Raw genomic sequence first — 24,542 nt, 5'->3', positions numbered from 1 at the left:
TAAAACACTTGTTTATGTGGCTTTCCAAAAATGTGGCCCGATTCTAGTGGTCAGCAAACAGTCCAAACACCAGAACAAGGGACAACCAGCAACCAATGCAGATTATCACACCGCAGACAATGCAGAATTCTATTCTAGTTAATGGAACAGAGTACAGACAGAGACTCATCCTTATGGCCTGGACACATTGCAGAGCGTAATGCCTTGTACACACGACCGGGTTTTCCAACAGGAAAACTGCGATGAGAGCTTTTGGCTGGGAATCCCGGCCGTGCGTATGCTCCGTCGCAGTTTTTCCCGATGGGAAAACTGGCAAAAACCGCCAGCAAAAAAAAAACAGGACCAGCTCTTTTTTCCCGTCGGGATTCCTGTGTGTATACGAGACATAATCCTTATGTCCTGGACACATCGCAGAGCCTCCTCATCAAGTCTGGGACACAGAGCAGAGTCTACTTACCTACAGGACACTGTGCTTAGTTCTGATGACCAGAACACATTACAGAACCTACAATGTAGATACACATTCTAATGTCTGGGGCAGCCTCATCCTGATGACCAAGGGATAATTTGGTGTGACAATGTGAGGCCTTGCCATTGTGTAGATAAAAGGGACACTTGGTTTGCCGTATGCAGAGTGTGGGGCTCTGGAATATCAGTGGAGAAAACTGTTTGCTCTGGATTTTGGCATTACCGGGTTGGGTTCTGGAATTTGGAGATTTAATAGTGCTTTGGGAGGGAAGAAACCTCCAAATCACTGTCCACATCTTGCAGAAGACCAGCCAGATGAGTGTGCAGACCCAATATAATGAAGGACTTGGGCATAGTTCAGAGCTCCCCCTCGGACAATGTTTCTCAACTGCAGTCCTCAAGTATCCCCAACAGGTCATGTATTCAGGCTTTCCATTATTTTGCACAGGTGATTTGATCAGTTTCACTGCCTTAGTAATTACCATAGCCGTTTTATCTTAGGAAAATCCTGAAAACATGATCTGCTGGGGGTACTTGAGGACTGGAGTTGAGAAACATTGTCTTGGGAGAAAGATGTGCTCCAAGTAAGTGACAATACTCCATGCTGGAGGAGAGATTCCGTGTTCATAGGACTAGGAGTGTTGAGACGGCTAGGCGAGTCTGATGGAGCGGGAGAGGCTAAGACAACTAAGAAAATCCAGGGGACTGAGGGAATCTAGAGGTCTTGGAGGAGTAAGAGATCCCAGGGTGCCAGGAGATCCCCAACTATGAGGCCAGGGTGTGAGCCCATGCAGCAGGGTGCTGCAACTAAAAGCCTGAGAGAGCTGGAAGAGATGGTGTGAGGGACCAGAAAATAGCCAGGGTTGAGGCCTTAGTAGCGGCACTACCGAAGAGGGAGCCAGGAGGCTCGGCAGGTTCCATTAGCTGTTTTACTGGTGTAAATCCCCTGCGTCGGGGGAACTGTTCTGAACTTTTGTGTAAGTTTGCTTAATAAAAGTGGGCTGGCAAGCCCTAAATCAGGGGTGCCCAACCAGCGGCCCGCGACCTCTTGCTCTGGGATGGAATAAAATAGAATAGAATAGACTACTGTTATTAAAGGTAAGTCTATTAATAAAATCACAATGTATATATGGGCATATCTGTTCTGTAGTGGTTACTGGGATGCTTTCAAACTAATCCACAGGTGTAGAGAAGTGCACCTTAGGGTTACCTGCACTGAGCCATAGACTGTTATTACCTGCGAGTTTGGTGTGCTGAGAGTAGAGTGGGCTCTATAGAGCCGAGTGGGCTGCCATCCACCCGGTCTGCTCATTGTAGCCCGCGACCGGTTACCAAGTAACATGCAGAGCTGCGCAGGCACCGTATAGAGCCGACTAGCAGCTCTGCATCTTCGGCTTCTTTCTGAAACGGCGTTACTCGGGCGTGCCTACGCAACACGGAGCCGGGCCCTAACCGCCGGGGGGAACTTTTTCCTGAAAGACGTCAATCATCTGGGCGACCTCCCAGATGACATGTCTCCTCAGAATAGAAACGCCTACTCGCGCGGGGAGAAGCACCCGGAGGCCAGATTGGAAATATACATTATACGGCATGTACAGCCTAAAAAAAAAAAAAATTGCGGACTATACATGTTACAAGTCTAGAGAAGTTGCTCTGATAAAAATGTTATTTGGGTGAACCTCTGCTTTAAGTGGCCCTTGCTCTTCAAAAGGTTGGAACCCCCTGCCCTAAATGGACTCACTAATTGCTTCTTCCAATAAGCTAATCACCCCAATATCATGGCAGACACACAATACTGTTCAGTGGGCAATTAAACGGACCAAAACCATACAGATCACAGCTTACCTCTTCCGAGAGCCCCGTAATCTGTTGACATGTACACAATGCAAAGACCTGAGTGGCCAATAAATAAAGTCCAATGCAGCACTGATCAAAAGCAGCGTAACAAGAGCAAGCAGCAATTTCCCATTTCCGGCCCTTGGACTGTAAACCATCTGTTCCACCTTCATCCCAAAATCTGTATATTTAGTTGCCAGTTTTTGTTATTGTACAATACAATAAACTTTGAATGGCTTTCAAGCATTCGACTGCTTGCTGTATAATGCAGGAGACTATAAAACTGAATTAGTATTACTCCTAGTATAGAGAGGACACACTGGGAAGAACATCCGCGTTAGTCATCACAGCATTATCTGTCTTGATTTTAATCCACCATCATGTTCCCAAACCATAGAGGTCCTTCCGACCTCAGACACAAATCATGAAGGATTATGTGAATTTCAAGGCCTCTGAAAATGACCGACCTCGTCTCTCAATCACGGAGATCCAGTGAGACATTGAAAGACAATTTATTCTAGGTATGTGTTGAATGAATAGGATTACATATATTTGTATATAAAATTAGCATAAAACCAGAATATCTCTTGTAATTAAACCCAAAAGCAAACATTTATTATACTGCAGCGCAGCTTACTATTTCTTAGATGTGAAGGCTGCAATCATTTTCTTTTTTAGGCTTTTTTTTCTTCTATTTTCATCGGGTGGTCAGCAGGACTGTTTTTTTTCCAAAAAACCCCCCAAAAAACCCCCACAAGCTCTCCTTCAAATGTAGCAGATCAGAGGGTTAAGACACACCACTTGCAGGGGTGCTTAACCACTTGACCACTAGGCACGTAAACCCCCTTAATAACCAGACCAATTTTCAGCTTTCGGTGCTCTCACAATTTGAATGACAATTACTCAGTCATACAACACTGTACCCAAATGAAATTTTCGTCCTTTTTTTCACACAAATAGAGCTTTCTTTTGGTGGTATTTAATCACCGTTGGGTTTTTTATTTTTTGCGCTATAAAAGAAAAAAGACTGAAAATTCTGTAAAAAATAAAAAAATTTCTTTGTTTCTGTTATAAAATTTGGCAAATTTAGTATTTTTTCTTCATTCTTTTGCATAAATGTGAAAGATGAAGTTACGCCGAGTAAATAGATACCCAACATGTCACCCTTCAAAATTGCACACGCTCGTGGAATGGCGCCAAACTTCGCTACTTAAAAATCCCCATAGACGACGTTGCAGGAGTATTGTGGGGTATTGCGGAGTATTGTGGGGTATTGCGGAGTATTGTGGGGTATTGCGGAGTATTGTGGGGTATTGCAGGGTATTGCGGAGTATTGCGGGGTATTGTGGGGTATTGTGGGGTATTGCGGGGTATTGTGGGGTATTGCGGAGTATTGTGGGGTATTGCGGAGTATTGTGGGGTATTGCGGAGTATTGCGGGGTATTGTGGGGTATTGTGGGGTATTGCGGAGTATTGCGGAGTATTGTGGGGTATTGTGGGGTATTGCGGGGTATTGTGGGGTATTGCGGGGCATTGCGGAGTATTGCGGGGCATTGCGGAGTATTGCGGGCATTGCAGAGTATTTTGGGGTATTGCAGAGTATTTTGGGGTATTGCAGAGTATTTTGGGGTATTGCACAGTGTGGGGGCATTGCAGAGTGTGGGGGTATTGCAGAGTATTGTGGGGGCATTGCAGAGTGTGGGGGCATTGCAGAGTGTGGGGGCATTGCAGAGTGTGGGGGCATTGCAGAGTGTGGGGGCATTGCAGAGTGTGGGGGCATTGCAGAGTATGGGGGCATTGCAGAGTATGGCTGGTACTGCAGAGTATTGCACAGGGAGGGATCGATGGCTGGATCTGTGACTGCATGTGTCACAGATCCAGCCCGCAGCAGCAGCAGCAGCTGCTGCTGCTTCCGCTCTCTCCCCTCTCCTCTCTCACACTGTACCGTTCGGTACAGAGAGGAGAGGGAGGAACTGGCGTCATCACATGACGCCGGTTTGTTTACTAGTGATCGCTCCGTCATTGGACGGATCGATCACGTGGTAAACCGCCGCTATCAGCGGCGATTTACCGTGATCAGCCGGGTCCGGAGGACACGGCGGTCACGGAGACTCCCGTGTGCGCGCCCACAGGGCGCGCGGGAGCGCGATTCTAGGAGGACGTACATTGACGCCCTCCTGGAGTTAAGCAACCGCCTTGTAGACGTATTTCGTCTATAGGGCGGTTGCCAACTGGTTAACCACATCAATACTGGGTACTTCTGCCCCCCCTTCCTTCCCAGGCCAACTTTCATCTTTCAGCGCTCTCGCATTTTCAATGACAATTGCGCGGAATTAAATTTTTATCATTTCGTTCGCACAATAGAGCTTTATTTTGGTGGTATTTATTCACGACTTTTTTATCTTTTTGCGATCTAAGCGAAAAAGAGTGGAAATTTGGAAAAAAAACTATATTTTCTTCTTTCTATTTTAAAAGAATGTCAATAAAATTAAATTTTGGCATACATTTAAGCCAAAATTTATTCTGCTACATGTCTTTGGTAAAACAAAATCCCGTTAAGTGTATAATAAATGGTTTGTGTGATCACGGGCATATGTACGCAGATGATCATGTACAGATGTGCGCAGGAGATCACGGACATATGTGTGCAGATGATCATTGGGACATGTGATTTTACTGTTACATATGTGGGGGACAGGTGTTTTTACTATGTGGGGGACAGGTGTTTTTACATATGTGGGGGACAGGTGTTTTTACTATGTGGGGGACAGGTGTTTTTACTATGTGGGGACAGGTGTGATTTACATTGTGTGTAACTAGGCCTGTAAAACAACAGCTCATACTCGCTGATCCCTGGCCGCTGCAGAGATCCGCTCTCCTCTCTTCACTGACAACTTCTGTCTATTTATATCACATGATGGCTGTGATTGGACACGGCCGTCATGTGATCAAGAGGGCTAATCACAGAGCTCTCCCCATGCGCGCGCGATCCCCCTCCTTCTGAGGGACGTTCTTGAATGTCCACTTAGAAGGAGAGAGTGCCCACCCGGCTGTATATATGCAGTAGCCGGGTGGGATGTGGTTAAAAAGATCAGCTTTTATTTATTCATGTAAAACCTTTATCCCAAAAAAAAAGTTGCTGTAACTGAATATAACGTGTTATCTGGAGTCTGGCTTTAATTTGTTAGTGTATCTAAATCTGCTAGGACAGCCATCTCCACGTCCCCCCCCCCAATTGACAATGCTGCCATCCAAGGTTTCCCCTGTGCTCCTTCACCCAGAGGGGGTATGCTAATACAGGGGGTGTGTTACTGGCCAGATCACCAGGTGAAAACTGAGGGAAAAGCCTAAGAAAAGAAAATAAATGTAGCCACCACATCTAAGGATTGGTAAGCTGCAATAGAATACATTTTTGGTTATGGGTGTAATACCTATTTAATATCTGCTACCTATCATCCCTTACACATCACATAGACTGGGAGAGGGAGGGGCAGAGCGCAAATTAGGGCTCTTCTGCTTTCCATCTCCCTCCCTGAATATGCTAATTAGAAGAGAGCAGAGGGACAATGTCATCAGTGTACTTTCTGCTCCTTCGTAGGCAGCTGTATTGCTTAACTGCAAAGGAGAAAGGCAAGGTCACCTGCTTAGCAATGCTGGCCATCAGCGGTGTCTAGATTACAACAGTGCCTGAAAAACATTCAACATAGCTGTATTTGACCTGTGGATTTAGCTTACTGCCCTGCACTCTCAGTACATAGAATTAGGAATAATGGCTGAGGAATCTCTATGTCTGAATATAAAGACATAAGAGGCCAGGAGCTGACCCAGCCTTCCTTCCTTCACCTAGGAATAAAATCACACATCTGGGAAGACTGATACTAAACAAGGTAAACCACCATGGTTAAATGTAGTGGATTTGTACGAAGGAAGCACATACAAATGGATATATTCCTAGTCTTGTAAAGTGTTCTTGTTGCCTGTACTGGCCAATGGGGTCCTAGCCTAAATATCACCTGTACTGGCCAACGGGGTCCTAGATTAAATATCACCTGTACTGGCCAATGGGGTCCTAGCCTAAATATCACCTGTACTGGCCAATGGGGTCCTAGCCTAAATATTACCTGTACTGGCCAATGGGGTCCTAGCCTAAATATCACCTGTACTGGCCAATGGGGTCCTAGATTAAATATCACCTGTACTGGCCAATGTGGTCCTAGCCTAAATATCACCTGTACTGGCCAATGGGGTCCTAGCCTAAATATCACCTGTACTGGCCAATGGGGTCCTAGCCTAAATATCACCTGTACTGGCCAATGGGGTCCTAGCCTAAATATCACCTGTACTGGCCAATGGGGTCCTAGCCTAAATATCACCTGTACTGGCCAATGGGGTCCTAGACTAAATATCACCTGTACTGGCCAATGGGGTCCTAGCCTAAATATCACCTGTACTGGCCAATGGGGTCCTAGCCTAAATATCACCTGTACTGGCCAATGGGGTCCTAGCCTAAATATCACCTGTACTGGCCAATGGGGTCCTAGCCTAAATATCACCTGTACTGGCCAATGGGGTCCTAGCCTAAATATTACCTGTACTGGCCAATGGGGTCCTAGCCTAAATATCACCTGTACTGGCCAATGGGGTCCTAGATTAAATATCACCTGTACTGGCCAATGGGGTCCTAGCCTAAATATCACCTGTACTGGCCAATGGGGTCCTAGCCTAAATATCACCTGTACTGGCCAATGGGGTCCTAGCCTAAATATCACCTGTACTGGCCAATGGGGTCCTAGCCTAAATATCACCTGTACTGGCCAATGGGGTCCTAGCCTAAATATCACCTGTACTGGCCAATGGGGTCCTAGCCTAAATATCACCTGTACTGGCCAATAGGGTCCTAGCCTAAATATCACCTGTACTGGCCAATGGGGTCCTAGCCTAAATATCACCTGTACTGGCCAATGGGGTCCTAGCCTAAATATCACCTGTACTGGCCAATGGGGTCCTAGCCTAAATATCACCGGTACTGGCCAATGGGGTCCTAGCCTAAATATCACCTGTACTGGCCAATGGGGTCCTAGCCTAAATATCACCTGTACTGGCCAATGGGGTCCTAGCCTAAATATCACCTGTACTGGCCAATGGGGTCCTAGCCTAAATATCACCTGTACTGCTCAATGGGGTCCTACCCTAAATATCACTGGTACTGGTCAATGGGGTCCCAGCCCAAATATCACCTGTACTGGCCAATGGGGTCCTAGCCTAAATATTACCTGTACTGGCCAATGGGGTCCTAGCCTAAATATCACCTGTACTGGCCAATGGGGTCCTAGCCTAAATATCACCTGTACTGGCCAATGGGGTCCTAGATTAAATATCACCTGTACTGACCAATGGGGTCCTAGCCCAAAAATCACAGGAAGAATGAGACTAAACATTCCAGGACAATAATAGTTTGGTGGAGTACCTGGCACACACGAGCCATCGATGGCCTCCACGTATCCTTGCATACAGTGACCGCATTCTGAAGAGTCCTTAGGACAGGGATCTCTCTTTTCCAAGACGCAGTTTATACTTTTACATTTCGGAGTATCTGAAAAACATATAAAAACAGCATCTTAATAAATTGCTGCATCGATTGCTATAGATTATACAGTATATATCAATAATGTACAGTATATATCAATATATAGTGAGATTGGCCATTCCATGTCCTGAAATACTTCAAAACAATGGTGGTTATCATTAGTAAAATAGTCAGTGTTGCAGTATAAACCAGGGCTCGACAAAATCCGGGTGCCCGGTCGCAATTGCGACAAGAAATAGTGACCTGACGCCCAGGGAAGCTTAGGCCTGCAGAAGGCAGCGGCCTCAATTACCGACCGGCGCGGCGGGGGAGGTGGGGGCCGCGCGGAGACACAGAATCCTGCATCTCCGTGCGCCCCCACCTCTCCCGCCGCGCTGTCGCGGCGGGCCTACGCCGGCCGGTAATTGAGGCCGCGGCTTTGCGGCCTTCTGCAGGCCTAAGCTTCCTTATGTGATCTGGCGCCATCTTGTGGTGGCCGTTGGCATTACAAGTAAAACAGCAATCCAGCAATTCTAATGTGTTTTTTACTGCCATCTCCTACCCTCTAATTAGAGCCCCCAATCATTATATATATTTTTTATTCCAACACCCTAGAGATTAAAATGGCAGTCGTTGCAATACTTTTTCACACCGTATTTGCGCAGCGGTCTTAGAAGCGCACTTTTTTGGGGAAAAAAAAATACACTTTTTTTAATTAAAAAATAAGACAACAGTAAAGTCAGCCCAATTGTTTTTATATTGTGAAAGATAATGTTATGGCGACAAACTTTTACCCTTTAAAATCTCCATAGGCGACGTTTAAAAAACTTCTACAGGTTGCATGTTTTGAGTTACAGAGGAGGTCTAGAGCTAGAATTATTGCTCTCGCTCTACCAATCGCGGCGATACCTCACATGTGTGGTTTGAATATCGTTTATATATGCGGGCACTACTCACGAATGCGTTCGCTTCTGCGTGCGAGCTTGGGGGGGACGGGGCGCGTTTTCTGGCTCCTAACTTTTTTAGCTGGCTCCTAGATTCCAAGCAAATTTGTCAAACTCTGGTATAAACAAGTACACCACCAGCATATCCCTTTAATACATGCTAGAAAATACAGTTCAAAACACCCAGCAAGAAGTCATATTCCATGCAACAGGTCGCCTGTACTCTCACTACAAACTATTACAGGAGCAGGGGGGGGGGGGGGGGGGAGAGAAAACTTTGAATATGATAGAAATGTCCACCACCATAGGAAGTGAGGACCACTCTAATGCCCCGTGGCATCCCGACAGGAAAAAAGAGAGCTGGTTCTCTCTTTTTTTTTGCCAGCGGGTTTGGCAGTTTTCCCGTCGGAAAAACTGCGAGGGGGCATACACACGGCCGGGATTCCCGGCCAAAAGCGTTCATCGCAGTTTTCCCGTCAGAAAACTTGGTGGTGTGTACGAGGCATTAGGAGCTGAGATTTTACATAGATAAAATACTGTATCAGTCTGGGCAGAATCTGCTCTGGACGCCATCTTCCCACCCACGCCTGCGGCAGGATGGTGTTCTGTGCAGAGGCAATCCAATAAATGAGTCTGTTACACAGCAAGCATCTGTCTTGTGTCTCCTGGAGATGGGGAACTCTCAGCAGCAAAGCCTCATCTTTCAGTGCCAGGCGAAAGAGCGCGTTATTGGCAGCTGGTGATACTCAGAGGCCTTTAACTCTTTGGTGGGATACCTAGAGAGCGGCATCTGAAACCAGCAAGGTTAGGGCCTGTGCCAATTAGACTTTCTTTACATCAGAACTGCTTCTCTCCCCATGGAAGTCAAAGGAAACAAAAAAGTAATTTTAAAGGGCAACTCCTCCATCATGGAAAAAATATAGCAAATAAGCTTATTCCATTTCTACCAGGGTGGATAAAAATCAATGATTTAAAAAACAAACAAAAAAAAAATGATTTTTTTATTTAAATCAGAATTTTTTTAATTATCAAATCTATCTTAACCACTTCAGCCCCGGAAAATGTTACACCCGTCCTGACCAGAGCACTTTTTACAATTTGGCACTGCGTCGCTTTAACTGACAATTGCGCGGTCATGCATCTTTTTCCCCCCACAAATAGAGCTTTCTTGTGGTGGTATTTAATCACTTCTACGGTTTTTATTTTTTTGCGCTATATAACAAAAAAATATATATATTTTTTACTTTTAGGTCGATATATATTCTTCTATATATTTTTATTCAAAAATAAGATTTTTGGAAAGATTTATGGCATTTTTTTTTACTAGTAATGGCGGTGATCTGTGATTTTTAGCGGTACTGCGGTGGACAGATCGAACATTTTTGACAAATTTTTGGGACCACTGACATTTATACAGCAATCAGTGCTATAAATATGCACGGATTACTGTGTAAATGTCACTGGTAGGGAAGGGGTTAACACTAGGGGGAGATCAATGGGTTAAATGTGAGTTCCCTAGATGTGTTCTAACCGTATGAGGCTAGCACTGACTGGGGGAGGAGACAGATCGTTGTTCCTACTTAGTAGAAACAAAGGATCTGTCTCCTCTCCCCTGACAGAACAGGAATTTGTGTGTTTACAGACAAATCTCCGTGCTGGCTCTCGTGCACGCGACTGCGCCAGCCAGCCAAGCAAATCGGGTTCCCCGCCATGCGGGGGCGCATGTACCCTCTGGCAGCGCTTAAAGGAGACACTGTACCTGTACGATGTTTCGAGCAACGGTGCCATTGTGCCGCAGTAAATCTATGTGAGCATTTGGAGTAAAAAATATATCTAAAGATAGATTTCTATTTAAGATACATTAATAATTTAGTTTATTCAGCATGAAATGGAGCTTGGTTAGGTAGCATGAGGCTGTATATCAGGGGTAGGCAACCTGTGGCACTCCAGCTGTTGCAGAACTACAAGTCCCATCGTGCCTCTGGGAGTAATTGTAACTGCCAACCTCATCATGCCTCTGGGAATAATTGTAACTGCCAACCCCATCATGCCTCTGGGAGTAATTTTAACTGCCAACCTTGCAATGCCTCATGGGAAATGTAGTTCCACAACAGCTGGAGAGCCACAGGTTGCCTACCCCTGCTGTAAATTCTGCAATATTTACATTTTTGGTAAACTAATTTAATGAATCCAAGCTCTGCCATCGGAGATAACATGCAATGCATTCAGACAATTTCACAGTAAACATGAGATAAAAAAAAGTTCAGGAATATTCCTTTATCCCATTGTTTTGAAAATATATGTACATTACAAACTGTATGATTGTTTGAAGAGAAATGTATCTCTATCAGGCTCCAAGTGTGAGGAGGAAGGCCATGCAGTAAAAATGAGTGAAACCTTCTAAGCAGCTTCTAAACCTTGTGATCTTTCTGCACAAAGCTTGAAGTGCTTTATTCCTCCCTTGAAGAGCAAAATGGCAGCAAAAAAGAGACCCAGTTTGGAAATATTTACTATCCTGACAGTTTATTAATCTAAATATGAAAGCTTCATTTTGTTTGCAATTATTAAAGATTCTTACTACCAGCAAAAATAAGTCCTTACATTTAAAGAGCACCTGTCATTTCAGATCCATCATGGCAGCGCCTGTTAACAGGCATCCACCCACGTGCTGCCGCCACGTCCCTCAGCCATCCCATTAAAGTGAATGAGATTGTTGGTGAGTCAACAGCGGGTCAGAAGAGGAGCCGCTGCGGGACAGAGATGACAGTTGCTCTTTAAAAATTATGATTTAAATTGATTCACCCCGATTGCTACACAAGTCATATTTTCTGTAAAATTCAATGCAATATGGCTACCCAGAGGCAATCTGTATACTGCTGGTGTACAGAACATCCCCAAAAATGTCATTTCCAGCTTGTGTGATTGGCTCAGTGTTTGTCCCAGAAGTCTGCACTAAGATACACGTTAGATTTTAGGCCTCCTCTGATAAAGAAAGTACATTTTTGGTGAGAACCCTAAGGGTTAATTACTTATAAAGGGATGCAGATATTGAATCTTCTCTTAGAGACTGGCGGGTAGTTATGCAAAATGCCTATTAGAAGTTGAAGGCCAAGGGTGTACCTACTTTATCCATAGTACACCATTGCATCTATTGGTGATCATTGGATAAATTATTGAAAAGGCATAATTTTATTGCATTTTATTCAAGTACATCACCTTTATCTGTAGGTACTGTTTAAAATATAGAACAAAGTCTTAGTCTGAAGGAAAACAGCTTCTGCTATGGCTCTCTCCTTATAGAAGCTATAATTGGCTTTGACTGGTGTTGGTGGTGTTTGTGCTATGGGTACATCCTGTATAAAATGTTTATCTGTAAAGCAAAAATGTTACATTAATGATAAAAAATTGTGTTGAAAAGTATACTTGGGCACAGCAGTGATGCAGCATACAACTTTCTGCTGATCCCTGCTGAGCAGGCTGATGGCTTGTCCGTGTCAACGCTGCTTATGCAGAGCAGACACAACCCGTTCTCCTCTATGGGTGGTTGGATGTAAATGAACTGCTTGTCTGTTTACATCCAACTGCCAGCCGATCCAATCCACTAGACTAGACGGACTGGGAACAGATCCCCATTTGTCTGTTTTTAGCAGATAGGAACGGATTGTTGGTGGGCGTTAATGGACATGTGTCCGTTGACCACCGCCACTTCATAGGAGGGTCACTCTAACCGGTCCCTCCTAAAAAAAACTGAAAGACGGACCCAATCAGTCCGTGAAAGGGGCCTAAGGTCAAGTCACTGGCCAGCTGAATGTCGGTCATTTTAGGTCTATAAGTAAATTGTGAATTTCCTCTTATCCACTGCCATTCTCAACCCTTTTAACATGGAGGAACCCTTGAAATGACTTTCTGGTCTCAGGGAACCCCTACCAATAATTACTATATCTACAGCTCACAGTACATTAGTGGGATAGTCACTGGGAAGAATGTTCCTTCCACTTGTGGTCGTTAGGAAGAGTTTCCCATTTCAGATAGCTAAAAAGATTATTGTTGTCAGTGGTTACTCCTGTGGGAGTCAGAAACTAACAACCTATGGAGAAACCCTAAGGTACTATGGAACCCAGGTTGAGAAAGGCTGGTCTACACTTTTCCTTCCACTACCTAGTCAATGCTGCTCAATTACACCCATAGGACTTCTCTTGTGCTGCCCCTTCCCTTTTACATGCCATCAGACACTCACCAAATTTCCACACCTTTAAAAGTGCCATTAACACCGATCTTTATAGAAAGACATACGACATCTATATTCCAGCACAGGGCTTTAGCTACTTTCTGCAACACAAGTCCTACAGCAAATCTCCCATACCTAGGTTGTCTATGCCTTATGTTAAAGCGGAGTTCCGGCCACAATTTCACTTTTTACATATAAATACCCCTGTAATACACAAGCTTAATGTATTCTAGTAAAGTTAGTCTGTAAACTAAGGTCCGTTTTGTTAGGTTGTTACAGCATTTAGACACTTTATAAAATAGAAATTGACTGGGGCCATCTTAAGTGTGGGCATCATGAAGCCAGACTGTATGACTTCCTGGATTTCAGCCTCGCACATGCTCAGTGCTGCACAAGCAGTGTCAGATCAGGTTTCAGCACCTGTGCTGTCCAAGTCACATGATTCTTTGAGACTGGGGAATGCACAGACTCCTGGAAAGTTACACCCACTACATTCCCAGGAGTCTGTGCGGTGTAGGTTAGGAAGCTTAAGCACCTAGGTGCAGGAAGTGGGAAGATTAACTATTCTGCCTAGCAACAACACTTTGAAGGCATCTAAAAAAAAAAAAAAAAAAAATTCGTAAAGGACTAATGACATTTTTTTAAAACTACTGATGTAATGTTATATTTATGGGTAGAACTCCACTTTAAGAGATTGAAAAAAAGCTTTCCCCTTACTATTGTTTTATGTTCTACCACCTATGTATCCTCACTTTGTACAGTACTGCGAAAGATCGCAAACAAAAAATGAATAATAGATGCTGAGCATAAACCAAATCCTCTAAATCTGAGTGCAGGAGCTTATAATAAAGACAAAACATCTAAACAGAATTCTAAGAGAAGTCTAATTGTTCAGTATTATTAATGCCCTTGACTCTGATGGAAACAATTACAGGAGCCGGGCACCGCGCTCCATTGCGGCAAATGAGAACTCTCTCCAGACATCTCATTAGCAGGTTAGTAAGATTAGCCAGGCCCCCGGTCTTTCCATGTGCCGAAATGATTGCTATGAGAGGCTTATTACCCGTCATGTTTCTTGTAAACAAGACAGACATGTGACGCTAGATTACCGCTCAGTACAAGAGACCAAGCAAACTGAAGGACCCAGCAGTCTAAGTGATCAGCTTCATCTCTGATATTTAGAGAATCTCTCAAAATACATTGGCTGCCATTATTGACTTCCTGATGGAAATGCTAGTGACCTGGCAGTCAGCTGATCCTTCAGCTTCAATACTTGAGTCATTGATCCGGAAAATGTAAGCAGGTAGAGTCTATTTACACCACTGGGTACCAGTATAATGTGTACCCGCTGGTGTGCATTTGTAGAGGCATTGTTACAACGCACCGCATTAATTACAAAAAAAAAAAAACATTTCATTCAACTCTGTGCACCACAGTACTTGATATGTTGTGACACATGTTGCTATGTGTAAAAATGCACACGTGCTTCATTTATAGGCAATATACAAAAGGTCGCCCTGGGACTTTAATTGAGGTGAGCGCAGTTTGAGTAACAAAGGTAGATACAGTATAGATATTTATTCAAAAATGTATATACATACATGAATAATATGAGCAATAAATTGCACATGATAAAAATGTATTGATACAAATATCATACAGTATAGTATGTACAGGCATCAGAAAGACTCATTTATAGGCAATACAGTATATAGTATATATATATAGTGTTATGATATGAACAGAGAACAATTGTTTTCTATGTGTCCTTGCATTGAGCCTGTGGTAATTCATTCCGATCAACGCTGCAACAGGCATAGTGTAAGCCCGGCCATAGACGTTTTGGATTCAAGCCGTGTATATGGCCAGACTGAATGTACCAAGTTGATTGAAAAATCGCCATGGATTTTACGTGCGATTAGCGATAGCGGCTGGTACAGCCACAAGCAACAATCAGCGTCTTTTCCCAGTGGGGACGGCTCCCCCTCGCCGGGAGAATACAATGGCTCCGTGGGAGGGATTCCCCTATCAACACCATCTGTGTTGATGGGGGAATTGAGCAAATTCGCTCTGTGTATGGCTTGCTTAAATGAGCCCTAAGAGGTGTTATGGTGAGGTTTTCCTCATCTGCATAATCGTTCTGGGTTAGTGACTAAGGCCCCTTTCACACTGGGGCCGGAGGTGCGGTGGCGGTATAGCGCCGCTATTTTTAGCGGCTGTTTACTGTCGGAATTGTGGCGGTATTCGGCCGCTAGCGGTGCGGTTTTAACCCCCCACTAGTGGCCGAAAAAATGGTTAATATCGCTGGCAATGCGCCTCTGCAGAGGCGCATTGCTGGCGGTATAGCCGCGGTGTCCCATTGTTTTCAATGGGAAGGAGCGGTAAACACACCGCTCCTCTCACCTCTCCAAAGATGGTGCTGGCAGGACTTTTGGAGCGGTCCCGCCAGCGCATCGCCTCAGTGTGAAAGCACTTGGGCTTTCACACCGAGACTGCAGGCAGTAGATTTCAGGCGGGATTTAGGTGCTATTTTTAGCGCTAAACCGCCTGAAAAACTCCTCAGTGTGAAAGGGGTCTAAAGCAGGTCACAGATGGTGCAATTTTCTTATCTGCAACCACGGGCTGTAGGAAAGAAAATCACTTGATTCTTCCATCCACACAGTCAGTGCTGATGTGGGAATCCCTGTGCACTCCTGTTGGTGGGGGCGGCAGGGGGAGCCATCCTTGCTGGGAGAACACAAATAATCGTATACAAAATCTCACATGCTGGTTGTACCCAAGTCAAACCGATGGATCCACTTGGGTATGGGTACAATCAGCCTGCCCCTTACATGGTTTGAATCTTGGCTGGTCCCTGCTGAACAGCATGAAGCTCAAGCTGGCCATACGTGGATCAAAATTTGTCCGGTTCAGCGGGGCCTTGCCAAATTTGATCCCATGCATGGGCAGGCTAGTTGTACAGATGTCGATCTACCAATTCACATCTGTACAACTAGCCTGTTGGGTGTTTTCCGAATGATCAGTGCCGCCAGCTATAGCCGGGAATATCGATCAGTATATTATGATGGTGGGGAAGGCTCCCAGTTGTCAGAGCACAATGGTACAGCTGGAACAATTCCCCTATCCACATCAAATGTGTAGATGGGGGAATTGGGTCTTTTTTTTTTTTTTTTCATTCAACCTGCTGGGTGAATAAAAAAAAAAAAAAAAAGAAGATTAATATATGGCCAGCCTTAGTAAATGAAAGAAAAAGATTTGACTGGTTGTTATGAATGGCACCATTTTTCCCATCCAGGTTTTATAAATCCACCAAGATAAATGATCTGCGTCTAGGAAAAAGGTGATAAATGTTCGTGTGCTGGTACTTATGAAAAAGGGTTCTTAGTACCAAGAACAAGATTTTAAAAGAGTATCCCTTATATTATAATTATTTTACCCCTAATGCTTAACCTTCCTCTACATCACAGGTGTCAAACACAAGGCCCGCGGGGGACGAATCCGGCCCATTTCATGTGGCCCTTGCACCTTTCCTGCAGCTGCAGGAGAGCTCCAGCCCTCCTCTGGTCCTACTCCAGACCCTTACTTTCTGCTTTCAAGTAATGCATTCAGCTTCTTCCCAGCAGCATAAGGAATGGGGGGTGCACTGTGATGTAAGGGAGGATGGGGGACTCAACTTCTGATGGTGGGGCGGCTCTTAAAGCGGATCTCCACCCTAAAGTGAAGTTGCGCTGATCGGCACCCTCCCCCCCTCCGGTGTCACATTTGACACCTTTCAGGGGGAGGGGGGTGCAGATACCTGTCTAAAGACAGGTATTTGCACCCACTTCCGGCCACACGTCACGGGCAAAAGACAGGTTTTTCCTGACTTCCCGTCTGTCCCCCGTTGTGTGCTGGGAACACTCGGCTCCCAGCACACAGCGTGTGAGCCAATCGGCGGGCGCAGCACGACTCGCGCATGCGCCGTAGGGAACCGGGCAGTGAAGCCGGAGCGCTTCACTTCCTGGTTCCCTCACTGTGGATGGAGGGGGGAGCAGCAGGGTGACGAGCGATCGCTCGTCCTCTGCTGCGGACGCCGCTGGACTCCAGGACAGGTAAGTGTCCTAATATTAAAAGTCAGCAGCTGCAGTATTTGTAGCTGCTGGCTTTTAATATTTTTTTTTGAGCGCACATCCGCTTTAACATCCAATGTAAAGGGGAGGGGAATGCGCTGGACATCTAATCTTACAGATACAACCGGCCCTTTTGAGGGCAATCATAATGCTGATGCGGCCCAAATGAAATTGAGTTTGACACCCCTGCTCTACATGAACACTAAAGCTAGGTTCACACCGATGCAGGTTGCGGTTGATACTTTACTGGTGCGTTCTGTGTATTTTCACATGCATTTTTGACACGTTCTTAAAGTGTTTTGCGTTTTTTGTTAAGAAGGGAAGGTGTCTGTTGTCATGTGGAAGAAAACAGTAAAAATGCAAGAGAAACGCATGAAAAACGCAGCACTTGCAGTTTAAGAAGCTCTGTCAGGTTTGTCTTGCTATACTGGGTCTCATTGAATAAATTAAACAATGGGAACACTGTCAACAACAGTAAGTTGACGGAGGTTCAGTCTTGCCCTAAAGAATGAACGCTAATTAACACCTCTTCATTTGCACAGGCAGCTTGTCCAGTCCTGGGAACTATGGGCCATATTCCCGTAGATTGTAAGCGGGCGGCGCGTAAGCCATTTACACTCCGCCGCCCCAACCTACAGGAGCAAGTGCTGTATTCCCCAAACACTTGCTCCGTAGTTTGGGGCGGTGTAGTGTATTTGGCCCGGCGTATCACCGCATAAAATCCAAGGGGGCGGCTTCTATTTAAATTAAGCGCGCCCCCGATTCTAACGAACTGCGCATGCGCCGGGCTTAAAATAGCCCAGTGCGCATGCTCCAGTTCTCGGTGTAAAACGTCAATGACGCCGACGTGTGCGTCATTGACGTAAAGTCGTATTCGCGGACGACTTAGTAAAACAACGTACCCGACGGGAAAACACGACGCGGACCCGACGCCATACTTAACATGGCCTACATGGGACTGGCGTAAGGTTACCCCTCATATAGCAGGGGTAACCTTACGCCTACGCAAACGACGTTAGCGACGGTTACGCGACACGATTTCGTTCGGGAATCGGCGTATCAGGCTCATTTGCATAAACAAATGAGACGTGAACGTAAACGCCACCTAGCGGCCGGCGGAGTAATTACATTTAAGATCCGACAGTGTAAGTGACTTATACATGTCGGATCTGAAGCGTATCTATGCGAAAATGATTCTAAGAATCACTCGCATAGATACACTGGCCAAAAAAGAGAGATACGATGGAGTATCCTGAGATACTCCATCGTATCCTTACTCAGAATATGGCCCACTGTCAACAACAGTAAGTTGACGGAGGTTCAGTCTTGCCCTAAAGAATGAACGCTAATTAACGCCTCTTCATTTGCACAGGCAGCTTGTCCAGTCCTGGGAACAATGATCTTAGGGCATGCAGCACCAAAATTGTGAAGCCAGAAAAATCTGACTGGTTAAAGGGAACCTGTTAGGATGGCAAAAAAATTGGAACCGCCGAGGATCTCATCTGGTGTTAATGCCACCTAAAAAACGTAATCGACCTGGAGCATGTCTTCATACAGAATGCTACAAAGCTGGGCTCTCCTCCGACACGAGGACCACTTCCAGGTGCTGGATCGGCTGTGAGGGACAGGTTCCCTTTAATGACAGATGCGGAGCTCAGGAAAAGTAGTGCATCTAAACACAGACAATCATGTATGCCTGCATTCAGCTTTCATTGCTGCAAACAACAAAGGACATAGGGGAGGCAGAGAGGGCGCACGCAGCCTGGCGGCCTTCAGAGCATCCTTTCACGTGGCTTCGTTCAGGAACACGCGGAGAAAGACACGTGTACCAGTCACTGGGGAGAAGATGGGGAATGACAGAATACTGCCATATGGAGAACTTCTCCTTAGACGATTCCTTGTTTATTAAAAGTATCTTTATCTAGAATTCTGCATTGTCCGTGGAAACCAGATTCCAGCTGCCTTTATTCCCTATGGCACCCAACCAGCTGGACAAAATGACTTGATCAATGTAAGTCTGAAAATGTATGAAAAAATCCGAACATAGGGCCTGATTCTCAAAAGAGATACGCAGACTTAACTGCTGTTCAGCCTGCGTATCCCTGTGCCTAACTTTGGAAACGATTCTCAAAAGGCTTTTTCCAAAGTTAGGCAGAAAATCTGACATGTGTAAGACACTTACACGGTCAGATTTTAGGATGCAGTACCGCATCCGCCGCTGGGGGCATTTCTCATGGAAATGCAGCTTTGCGTATTCAAATGAGGACTTAAGCAGATTTTCAAAGCATTTCAGCACTGTGATTTCTGCGTAAGTTCCGAATTTGCCTGCGCAAAACTAGGGCTGGTTTTATAATGTGGAAAGTTAGTCACACATTGTAAAGGCCCGTTCCAGCGACGGCATTTGGTATGCATTCCTGAAGGAGAACTCCACGGCAATTTTTAAATTCAAAACCGGCATGGGTTCCCCCCCAGGAGCATACCAGGCCCTTAGGTCTGGTATGGGTTGTAAGGAGACCCCCCCACGCCGAAAAATTGACGTAGGGGGTCCCCCTACAATCCATACCAGACCCGTATCCAAAGCACGCTACCCGGCCGGTCAGGAATGGGAGTGGGGACGAGCGAGCGTCCCCCCCCCTCCTGAGCCGTGCCAGGCCGCATGCCCTCAACATGGGGGGGTTGGGTGCTCTGGGGCAGGGGGGCGCACTGCGGGCCCCCCCACCCCAGAGCACCCTGTCCCCATGTCGATGAGGACAGGACCTCTTCCCGACAACCCTTGCCGTTGGTTGTCGGGGTCTGCGGGCGGGAGCTTATCGGAATCTGGGAGTCCCCTTTAATAAGGGGGCCCCCAGATACCGGCCCCCCACCCTAAGTGAATGGATATGGGGTACATCGTACCCCTATCCATTCACCTGGAGGCAAAAAGTAAAAGTTAGTAAACACACAACACAAGGGTTTTTAAAATAATTTATTATTCTGCTCCGGATGCCCCCCCTGTCTTCGTTATTAGCTCAATTACCAGGGGGGGCTTCTTCTTCCACTCTCCGGGGGTCTTCTCCGCTCTCCGGGGGGGGGTTTCTTCTTCCGCTCTCCGGGGGGGGCTTCTCCGGACTCCGGGGGGCTTCTTCCATCTTCTCCCCTCTTCCGCTGTTGACTCGGCGAACCCCGGTTCTTCTCCAGCTGTCCGGTGCCTTCTTCTTCAGCGCTGGCTGCCTGCTATGTTTGTGTGTTAGCTCAATTTCTAACAGGCAGCCGGCGCGGTCTTCTGTGACGTCAGGGTCTTCTGTTCTTCTCTCTTCCGATGTTGACTCGTCGCCTGTTGTCGCTGTAATGATGGAAGCGCGCCTTGCATCCCATTTATATAGGCATCACCGTCCCATAATGCTCCGGCAGGTACCCACGTGGTGGGTGCCTACCCACATGCACCCACCACGTGGGTACCTACCGGAGCATGATGGGACGGTGATGCCTATATAAATGGGATGCAAGGCGCGCTTCCATCATTACAGCGACAAGAGGCGACGAGGCAACATCGGAAGAGGGGAGAAGAAGAACCTGACGTCACAGAAGACCGCGCCGGCTGCCTGTTAGAAATTGAGCTAACACACAAACATAGCAGGCAGCCAGCGCTGAAGAAGAAGGCACCGGAGAGCTGCAGAAGAACCGGGGTTCGCCGAGTCAACAGCGGAAGAGGGGAGAAGATGGAAGAAGCCCCCCGGAGTCCGGAGAAGCCCCCCCCGGAGAGCGGGAAGAAGAAACCCCCCCTGGAGAGCGGAGAAGACCCCCGGAGAGTGGAAGAAGAAGCCCCCCCTGGTAATTGAGCTAATAACGAAGACAGGGGGGGCATCCGGAGCAGAATAATAAATTATTTTAAAAAGCCTTGTGTTGTGTGTTTACTAACTTTTACTTTTTGCCTCCAGGTGAATGGATAGGGGTACGATGTACCCCATATCCATTCACTTAGGGTGGGGGGCCGGTATCTGGGGGCCCCCTTATTAAAGGGGACTCCCAGATTCCGATAAGCCCCCGCCCGCAGACCCCGACAACCAATGGCAAGGGTTGTCGGGAAGAGGTCCTGTCCTCATCGACATGGGGACAGGGTGCTCTGGGGTGGGGGGGCCCGCAGTGCGCCCCCCTGCCCCAGAGCACCCAACCCCCCCATGTTGAGGGCATGCGGCCTGGCACGGCTCAGGAGGGGGGGGGACGCTCGCTCGTCCCCACTCCCATTCCTGACCGGCCGGGTAGCGTGCTTTGGATACGGGTCTGGTATGGATTGTAGGGGGACCCCCTACGTCAATTTTTCGGCGTGGGGGGGTCTCCTTACAACCCATACCAGACCTAAGGGCCTGGTATGCTCCTGGGGGGGGGACCCATGCCGTTTTTTTCTTTGAAAATTGGCATGGAGTTCTCCCTCTCAGGAATGCATGCTGAGCGACGCTGTCATTTTTTTTTATAATTATTTGTTTTCCCGGCGCGTCTTTTTTTTTCACCCGTCGCAACTTTAGTGTCCCGTCGAAATTCTCAAAGCCGCCCGGCGTTAATTACGTTCGCGCGCTGCACATCGGGAAAATTACGTCACACGCATGCGCAGTACGGCCGGCGCGGGAGCGCGCCTCATTTAAATTTAAAACGCCCCCAGGAGAGGAGGACCGCCTTACGACGGCGGCACTTAAGTTACACGGCCTGAAATTTCTACCTAAGTGCTTTGACGATCGGGCACTTAGGTAGAAATTTTAAGTCAGTGTAACTTAACTGCTGAAATTTAAGTTACGCAGACTTTTTGAGAATTTGGCCCATACAGTCTTCATGCAGACCCAAGAGTCTCTGGAAATCAACCAAGAACATGGTAACAGTAACATCCTGTGCTGCTCAGGTTGAATCTGTCCAGTATGTTTTTTCAGGGACTTTTGATTCATTAACCAACTTTAGCGCCCCAACTTGGTCGGCACGTATGATCACTGTAAACATTTTATACAGTGCCAGTCTTGTTTCATAATGCCTGTTCAGGCTCTTGAAGCAAAGATTGGGCTCAATGTAAAATATTACAAATTGACTTCCTGCTATTGGCTTCCTGAAAATAATCATTACAACTATGTCTACGGAGGACGGCATCTATGAATGGTGCATTTCGGGGGACATACTCCTGAGGAAGGGGCCGTGGTGTTGGTAATGCGCTAGGCGTTTGCACCCCTCTTGTGTGTCTTTACAGTAATTCTGCTGAGATTCCCTAGTCTAAGAAGGGCTGCATCACCAAAGCATTATGACTTGTGATACCTTCCAGGTGCATTACCGTCTGAGTGCTGGAGAGATCGAGTACTTTTGTGGCAGTGTTGAACCTGTTTTCATATGTTCAACATAGATGGTGTCATGGAGCCCTTTAGGCACGTGTGTCAAACACAAGGCTCGCAAGACTAATCCAGCCTGTCAGGCTGGCTCTCGCACCCAAGGCTTTTTTTCAGCCGGAAGGTGGCAGAAATCACTCCCCACCGTCACTTTTGTAAGCACAAAAGCCTTCTGTGTTTACAAGGACAGCTCTCCTCTTGGCGACTCTCAGATTTCTGCCTGCCCTGCATCATGACGCAGACAAGGGAGATACAGGTGCAGCGTGGGATAGGGGGCATCATGTGGTAAGCTGCTCTCTGTACGTAGCACACCCCTGAACTCTGCACATTGGGAACCCCTGAACTCTGCACGCTGTGCATAGGGCACCCCTAAAACTGCACTCTGTACATAGGGCATCCCTGAACTCCGCAGATACCGCACTCCTGGCATCCATTGCCCCTTTAAGATCCTCCCGATGTTAGTACAATTTGGCCACACCCACCGTTGGATGTTCCTCAGGGAAGCATGGTTGAGTTCCTGCACCTATTCTCTGGAAAAAAAGAAAAAGCCCTGGATACATTTATTTAGTCTTACAGATACAACCGGGCAACCAAAATGCTGATGCGGCCCATGATGAAACAGAGTTTGACACTCCTGTCTTAAGGTCTACCAGCAGTAACTATTGCCTCGTTTCCACTGAGCGGATCGGTTCGGTACGCTATTTTGGGTGTTTCCATTATGAAAGTGTGCCATAAAACCAAACCGTACCGGACCATTCTGGGTCCTGCTTCAGATGTGGGGCCATAGAAAATGGAACGGTTCCATTAGGACGGAGATGCAATACATTCCACTGATTGGTGGACGTTCTAAGCATTTTTTCTAAATCCTTTATGGTCCCGACAGTCCGATTTGCAGTGGAAACGCTCATGAGAATAGACCGGTCCGTTCTAAACCGTTCCAAATCTACTGACCCGAACCGTTCCCTTCAGTGGAAACAAGGCATATGTAGTGCAAAAGCCTTCCTGATAGCGTACAAATTGATTGAATAGAGCATGTAAGCCCTCATATTACACACAGTAGTCTGAGATTGACTGGACAGCCAAAATGTACCGTGCATGGTGCGTCTCCAAAGGACCAATTGGTGTCTACCTCAATTCGTCTCAGAGCGTGTGCCTACAACCACGGAAGGGAACATTGGATTGTCTGTGCTTCTGCAGCAGACACTGATGTGATTGATGTAATAAATGATATACTGTAAATAACTAATACTACATAACTATAATCATGGATTTGGATTTGTGAAGATTAAATTAGCAGTGGAAGGTGTGATTAATGCACATTTGAACACCAGGAGGCACTCTTGGCTTATGTACATCAGCCTAGGCACTTGTATATACCTTGTTTATACCTCTCAGTATCATGAGGGATCAATGAAACCATGACAACCTTTAAGGCTTCTGTGTGTTGCTATGCAGGAACCTCAGACAGCATTAATCTATTCACGTGTACGTGGAGGGGAGGAGGTCATTTTATGGGACCGCTTATTTTATACACAGTTGTATGTTAACCCTTTGCTAACTGATCCAGTCCAACACTGCCTTACGTTGCAACTCACCAGAGGACGTCACCAGCGCTAAGCAACAAAATGTCAATTAGAAGATCAATTCCCTGGATCAGAGAAAATTGCAGGATTTAGAAAATAAATGCTATGATCCCTGTGTAATAGACCAATTACCATGCCACACACACACCATTATATGAAATAATGTTACCTAGTTGAAAGATCTGATTAGGAAGGTCAGAGATAAACTTTGTTAGTTTGTATTTTTATGCATGTTTTTTTCCTAGCCGAACAGGTGGTTTGTCCATGTTCAAGTGACGTTCATTAAAACCACTTAAGCCCCGGACCATTTTGTTGCTAAATGCCCAGGCCAGGTTTTGCGATTCGGCACTGCGTCGCTTTGACAATTGCGCGCTCGTGCGACGTGGCTCCCAAACAAAATTGGCGTCCTTTTTTCCCCACAAATAGAGCTTTCTTTTGGTGGTATTTGATCACCTCTGCGGTTTTTATT

At 46.3% G+C, this 24,542-nt stretch overlaps 1 protein-coding gene across 1 annotated transcript in view; it reads right to left on the bottom strand.

The window, feature by feature from the left end:
* NPDC1 (neural proliferation, differentiation and control 1) overlaps positions 1 to 24,542 on the bottom strand; it is a 147,917-nt gene that overhangs the window by 48,372 nt on the left and 75,003 nt on the right. The window contains exon 2 of the mRNA XM_040324463.1: positions 7,772 to 7,897. Within this exon, the coding sequence (XP_040180397.1) occupies positions 7,772 to 7,897 (126 nt within the window). The remainder of the gene's footprint in view (positions 1 to 7,771; positions 7,898 to 24,542) is intronic.

The sequence above is a fragment of the Rana temporaria genome, chromosome 9 (genome assembly GCF_905171775.1).
Source record: "Rana temporaria chromosome 9, aRanTem1.1, whole genome shotgun sequence".
Taxonomy (NCBI): Eukaryota; Metazoa; Chordata; class Amphibia; order Anura; family Ranidae; genus Rana; species Rana temporaria.
Note: the sequence above shows the minus strand (reverse complement) of the source record. Positions and strands in the feature narration are given on the sequence as shown.